The sequence below is a fragment of the Nelusetta ayraudi genome, unplaced genomic scaffold (assembly GCF_046127955.1).
Source record: "Nelusetta ayraudi isolate G7.1 ecotype Tasmania unplaced genomic scaffold, CSIRO-AGI_Nayr_v1 ptg000079l, whole genome shotgun sequence".
Classification (NCBI taxonomy): Eukaryota; Metazoa; Chordata; class Actinopteri; order Tetraodontiformes; family Monacanthidae; genus Nelusetta; species Nelusetta ayraudi.
Window position 1 is genome coordinate 2,891,167 of NW_027466129.1, and position 6,997 is coordinate 2,898,163.

At 54.0% G+C, this 6,997-nt stretch overlaps 1 protein-coding gene across 1 annotated transcript; it reads right to left on the reverse strand.

The window, feature by feature from the left end:
• Positions 1-486: 486 nt before the first annotated feature.
• On the reverse strand, positions 487-6,980 carry tbk1 (TANK-binding kinase 1). Its single transcript, XM_076044390.1, has 21 exons — positions 6,839-6,980; positions 6,022-6,116; positions 5,747-5,887; positions 5,268-5,397; positions 4,992-5,173; positions 4,389-4,549; positions 4,192-4,302; positions 3,938-4,117; positions 3,548-3,744; positions 3,400-3,458; positions 3,220-3,311; positions 2,964-3,065; positions 2,791-2,869; positions 2,538-2,659; positions 2,382-2,458; positions 2,207-2,246; positions 1,523-1,624; positions 1,319-1,415; positions 1,109-1,209; positions 911-982; positions 487-770 (listed from the first exon to the last, which is right to left on the reverse strand). Exons 2-21 carry the CDS (start codon positions 6,106-6,108, stop codon positions 731-733), a joined length of 2,172 nt encoding a protein of 723 aa, XP_075900505.1. The 5' UTR covers positions 6,109-6,116; positions 6,839-6,980; the 3' UTR covers positions 487-730.
• Between the last annotated feature and the right edge of the window lie 17 nt (positions 6,981-6,997).

Sequence of the window (6,997 nt, forward strand, 5' to 3'; positions counted from 1 at the left end):
AAAACTTCAGCATCAGGAATTCATTTTTAACATTTCATTTTTTCGCCCCCCTTCCTCCATCTGTGGTGACCTGAATGAAGCTCCAGCCAATCAGCTCCAGCCGCTTGGCTGCAGGGTTGATAGGTGGGTGGAGCCTGCTGACAGAATACTTTCAACAGGTCCCCTTTCATTTTTTTTTTAAGGCTCATTTAAAATTCCTTGCCTTGGAACTAATTTTACAGCGATTTCACAGTGACATCATGATGACTGATGACCAGCAGGGGGCGACACTCAGACCTTCTGAAGGTTTTTTTTATTATCATTATTTACACATTCCAAACAGTCGCTGAGTATAACAACATTAGCAGAAGAAGAGAAGCGGAGCTAATGAGGGACGTATTGATAAGCGATTGATTAGCTCCCACCGACAGCCACCTTGCCTTCTTCTTCTCCTTCTTCTCCTCCTCCTCCTCCTCTGGTTAAAATGAGTTGAACTGGTTACACATGAATACTTGGGAATTTTTAAAAGAGAGCAAAGAGCCGAATGCACAGAAATAAAAAAAAAAAACTTCAAAACTTTGATTGGACAGAAATAAATACAGTCAGCGTCGCAGTTAAACTGGCTTTAAACTCCTTCCCCATTGGCTGACGGGTGTGGTCACATGACGGCAGTCAGGAGGAGGCGGGGATGGGGCGATATTTACAGACGCCGGTGGTTCTAGATCTGGTTCTGGTTCCGATGTACAGAGATTCATCCTCTCAGGCCGCCGTCCAGCGTCAGCGTCCCGAACCTGGCACAGGGACACAGGGTCAGGTCTAGATCTTGTCTCCGCCCAGAGGGCGGAGGGGGAAGGGGGCCCAGTGCAGCAATGTGATGGATGGCTGCTCCCCTGGCGCTAGGCTAGGCTAGGCTAATGACGGCTAGGCTAACCTCTCCAGGAAGTGGTTGTTCTCGGCCAGCTCTTTGACCACACCCTCCATCTCCTCTTTCAGCTTTTTCATCCTGGAGCAACACACACACACACACACACACACGATGTTCGCAGCAAGTCAACAGGGGCAGGCTCCGCCCACTACCTGGCGGGGGGCATGGGAAGAGCCTTGAGAGTCATACGACCAGGGTGCTCACCCCAGCGTCATCTCCACCAAGGTGTTCTGGCTCAGGTAGGCCTGCGACTTCATCCCACTGGAGACCAGGGGGAGGAGCTTCTGAGGCAGCTGGTCCTGCAGCTGCACACACACACACACACACACACACACACAGTCAGATCAGCTGACTCCTCACCTCACCGCTGAGTGTGTGTGCGTGTGTGTGTGTGTGTGTATGTGTGTGAGATACCTTGATGGCGCTCTCCATCAGCACCATGACCTCCTTCTCGATGCCGCCCAGCTGAGCCGACAGACCGAGGAGCTGCTTCCTGACATGAAGAACCTTCCTGAAAACACAAGACGGGGGGGTGGGGAGGGGTCATGTGGCGAGGGGGTGGTGGTGGAGGCTATGTGTGTGTGTGTGTGTGTGTGTGTGTGTGTGTGTTCCACTGACCTCATCCACTCCTCGCTCTTGGAGATGAAGAGTCGGTATTTCATGGCACACTCCTCCGTGAACAGAGAACGAGCTTTACTGGCGTGAAGGACCAGCTTCTGCCTGACACACACACACACACACACACACACACACACACACACACACACACACACACACACACACACACACACACACACACACACACACACACACACACACACGAGTTCACTGTGCTGCCCCTCCAGTGCAGTTAATCTAGTTAAACATGTTCCTACGTCTTAACGACAAAACCTAAATATGGCAATAAAAAACTGGTCATGGAAAGAAAGATCTCTCAAGTGTGGCTAAAAGGTCTTGACGCTCTCATGAGGTGGTTTTTCAGATGTATAGATATGGAGGTATATAACACAAAAGGGTCATGGAAACACTTTTTCCGCATTTACGCGTCAGTGGACGTGACGTATGGGGTCACATGACCAGTTCACTTCAGGTGAAAATGGTGCGTTATCATTCGACGGAATATTTTAGTAATCAATAAGTAATCAAAGACAAAAATATAACTACCATTCTTGACGGCAAACAGACGTAAGGAAATATTGCTTTTATTGTGAAAAAAAAGTGTCGGGGAAATGCAACTACTGAGTCACTGGATCACTGAGTCATTCAGCAGCGTTAGTTTGTGTTCTTGTGTTGTCGACCTACTTGTCAAACTTGTGGATCTGCTCTTCGTTGTACGGCAGACCTGAGGACGGCGGGAGACAGAATTTTTTTTTTAAAAAAGACTTCCTGTCAGCTGACCTGTTCTGCTCAGCTCATAGCAGCAGTTAGCGTTGAGCTATACAAGGCATGTGTTAGTGTGTGTGTGTGTGAGACTCACGTCTCTCTGCTTTGTCCTTCTTGAACTGCTGGTAGATGGCAGTGATAGCGTCCAGCAGCACCTTGATCTTCTCCACACTGGAGAGACCAGATCAGTGTCACACAACCACACGCACATACACATTCGCATGCACACAAACACGCACGCAGCCCCTACTTCCTGTCCTCGGGGTGCGTTCCCACTTGTTGCGTCCAGCCGTCTGTCAGCAGACTACCGGGGAGGAATTTGGTCTTGATGTCCTGAGTGGTTCGCTCCACCGGCTCCAATGAGCTGGAGATCTGAGCGCACACACACACACACACACACACACACACACACACACACACACACACACACACACACACACAGGGACACAGGTGTGGTGCAGGTGCAGGTGCAGCCTCTAGAGGTCAGTAGAAGATAAACTCACCCTGACGACCTTCTTGTGCATGTCTGAGATCTCGTCGTACTCTGAGGACATCACGTTGGCCGGCATCAGCACCTCCAAGCTGCAGGACATAGCGGTCATGTGACTCAGCTACAGTGTGTGTGTGTGTGTGTGTGTGTGTGTGTGTGTGTGTGTGTGTGTGTGTGTGGACTCACAGCTGCTCCGTCCTCTCCAGGATCTGATTGCAGAAGGTGCAGAGGTGCAGGACCTCGGTCTTCTTCTGGACGATCTCGCTGTAGTCCTCCTTCATCAGCTCACTGCACACACACACACACACACACACACACACACACACACACACACACACACACACACACACACACACACACACACACACACACACACACACCATGTCCGGCCTGGTGCAGGAAGTGGGCAGACGCTGCTCTATGATTGGTGGGCTGTACTTACATGAGGCCGCGGACCCCCTTGCGGACCAGCTCCTGGTAGACCAGCAGGGACTCGGAGGTCTTCCACAGGTGACCCACGTCTCCAGCGAACGTCTGAAACAGCCAGCACACACACACACACAGAGTCAGGCCCCGCCCCCTGTCGCACTGACGCCGCCCACCAAGCAGCAGGGGGCACTACCTTGGCGTAGCTGGCGTCCAGGTCCAGGTCGTAGCGGGGCTGGACCTTGGGGGGGCTTGCTGTGGAGGACAGGAGGTCAAAGGTCAGCTGAGGGCAGAGGGTTGGCCGGAGGGAGGGCAGAGGTCAGGGGTCAGAGGGCGAGTCGTACGGTCTTCGAAGATGAGGCCGACGGTGGCCACCGACTCGCGGCTGACCAGCATGATGGGGTTGTCCCTGGAGGTCTTGGGGAAGGTCTTGGCCTGCCGATTGGGGTCCAGGATGAGACGCCGGCCCTCGTACAGCAGCTCCTGGTTGTGCAGTGGGATGCTGGTCCTCCTCACCAGCAGCTCCTGGAAGAGCGCCACCCTGTGGACAACATGGAGGAAAATGGAGCTTCAGGACCTTCATTATAAGCCTTCAGGACCTTCAGGACTTTCACTCTGGACTTTCTAGACCTTCTGGACCCTCAGCCTTGACTTTCATTATGGACCTCCAGGACCTTCTGGACCTTGCGCGTGTGTGTGTGTGTGTGTGTGTGTGTGTGTGTGTGTGTACTCACGTGTTGTATTCGTGGATGTAGACGTGGTGCAGCGTGGCCTGCTGCAGGCTGAAGACGTAGACCACGGCTCGGTGGAGGATGTCGTTGGTCTCAGCGAAGAACTGATCGAAGCCCCAGCACTTCTCCTGGTCGGCCTCCAGGATGTTGGCCAGCACTGGCGTCAGCAGGCTCTGCAGACCCCTGTGGTGGGACACAACACACTGAAACCTCGCCCACGCCGCCCTGGCCCCGCACCCCTGGCGATGGCGGCCTACTTGGAGAGACTGCAGGAGACGGGCATCTCGGTGGTCCACTCGATCTTCCCATTCTCACACTTCTGGTGTCCTGAGATGGTGCCGGACGGCTTCTCCGTGATGATCTTGTACCTGAGGAGCGGACGGCCAGGTCAGAGATCACGCCCACCGGCCACCCCGCCACCTCCTTTCTCCCCCTCCTCCCCTCCTGCTCTTACATCACTTCCTTGTTCCTGCGCGGCCCCTCGAAGGGCCTGAAGGGGAGGCTGCCGGTGGCGGCGTGGTAGAAGGTCACGCCGATGCTCCACAGGTCCACTGTGGCGCCGTACTTCTTCTGGTGATCCTTCCTCAGGACCGCGCGCTCGTACATGTCAGGGTGCTGCGGGGGGGTGGAAGGGGAGGCATGGGGTCAGAGGTCAGGAGATGTGCTGGTCAACAGGAGGTTGCTTGCTGTACATAGATTTATTGCGTTTTTGTAACGACTGTATAGTTTAGTTTTTTTTTTAGTGCTGCAACAGTGCAGTTTCCCAATTTGGGATCAATAAAGTACATCCATCCATCTATCCATCTATCTATCCAACAGGTCAAGAGTCAAGAGGTCAAAAGGTCAGCTCAGGACTAACACTTCAGAGTGTGTGTGTGTGTGTGTCGTGTGTGAGAGAAAGTGTGTATGAGTGTGAGTGTGAGTATATGAGTGTATGGGTGTGTGTGCGTATTAATGTGTGTGAGTGTGTGCATGTGTATGAATGTGTGTGTGTGTGTGCGTGTGTGTGTGCATGTGTGTGTGCGGATGTGTGTGTGTGTGTGTGTCTGCGTCTCACCAGGTACTCCTCGGTGCCGTACAGCGAGACGAACTGCTCGTCGTCCTCCAGCTCGCGGGCGGCGCCGAAGTCGGTCAGCTTGTAGACGGAACGGCCGTCCTCGCCGATGACCCGCATGATGTTGCCCGGCTTGATGTCGCGGTGCACGATGCCGTACTCCCGCAAGTGGTTCATACCTGCCACTGGATATGTTAAGGAGGGGAGGGTCAGTGGTGGGGAAGGGGGGGCTAGAGAGTGACTGAAACAGGAAGCGGCGTCGGTGGCGAGGATGCTCACCGACGTCGTGCAGCACGATGAGGAATTCGTCCTCTGGGAGGCCGTAGGCGTTGGACGACTCCTCCAGGACGGTGTAGAGGCTCCCGCAGGGACAGTACTCCATCACCAGAACCTTGTGTCTGGTGTTGGACTGCACCACAGGAGAAGAAGAAGAAGAAGAAGAAGAAGAAGAAGAAGAAGAAGAAGAAGAAGAAGAAGAAGAATCAGTGCCTTCATTTATGCCAATTGGTGTTTGAAGAATTTTAAGATTCAAAATTCAATGAGATAAAACAGATACGTATATTAGTAAATAGATGCAGTGCTATATATATATATATATATATATATATATATATATATACATATATATATACATATATATGGGAGGGCGCTCCTTCCTGCACTGAGGGTGCAGCAGCAGTAGCCTGGAGCTGAAGGAGCTGCTCAGGCTCCCCCACCGCCCCGGCTGGCCCTGCCCTCTCCACCCTTGCCCCGCCCACCTCCTCCTCCACGGCGAACAGCTTGACGATGTTCTTGTGGTTGAGTTTCTTCAGGACCTCAAACTCCCTCATCTGGACGTCCAACGGCCGCAGGAAGCTCAGGTTGTTGAACACCTTGACTGCATACAGGTCGCCCGTTTTCTGCCCGGCAACACACACACACACACACACACACACAGGTGAGTTGCCTCCTCCTCCAGGCTCACAGACAGCTTGACTCCGCGCCCCCACAGGTCACCTGACCCCTGACCCCTACTCCGAGGTGTCTCTCTCACCTTGTGGCGTCCACGGTAAACATTGGCCGTAGCCCCCTGACCCAGCAGGTCCGAGATCAGCCACAGGTAGTTGGTGGTACTCTGCATCCTGGCGCCTGACACACACACAGACACAGAGTTTGACATCATTTGCTGGTCAACGTCAATCTGAAATTGGGATTTTTCTTTACAGGTCTAAACTCTCGTCAGAACTGGAACCACGAGGTTCAGGTGTGACCCAGGACCCGGTCCGGTCCAGGATCCAGCCTGTACCCAGAAGCTCGGGTTCGAACTTTAGACTGTGGGATGGTTTTCAGTAAAACACGTTCACTAACACGTCAAAATAAAGAGAAAAAAGGTAAACGAGGGGCAGCTGTCCCGCCTGCCGCACTTTCATGACGTCATCACACGCCGCGGTTCCTCGGGGGGGAATCCCCTCTTTCACCCGCCACGGAGCGGCAGATTAACGCCCGTGACGCGTCGCTGATTCAGCGGATCGAAGTGCAGCCATCTTTAAACTGCGAATGACGTCACGGTTCAGGAAAAGCGTGACGTCAGACAGCCGCGAACGGCCGAGGCTCCGTGTTCCGGGGTTCGGGTCGGCGGGGCTCCAAGCGGCTCATCTCCAACCATCACACGGAACCGAACCGAACCTGGACGGGACGAGGCTCGAAACCAAAAGCAGCCCGCCGCGAAACGGAGCGCCAGGCCGCGGCAGGCTGGCGGTGTCGGTCGGGGAACACGTCAAACACACGACGCGGTTCGGTTCGGTTCGGTTCGGCGCCACCGCTGCTGCTTTAACAGAAAACAAGACGAGCGCGGTTGTTTATTTCCTCACCCTTCGTTCAGCGTCAGGCTCCTCTGCTTCCTGGTCACGGGACCGGAAGAGACCAATGACGAGCCGAGAGAGACGGAGAGGGCGTGTCCACGGGCGGTGAGGTTCCGTTCCAGGGTCCGTTCGGCCGCCGATTTAACGCTCAAATCAAACGTCGGAACA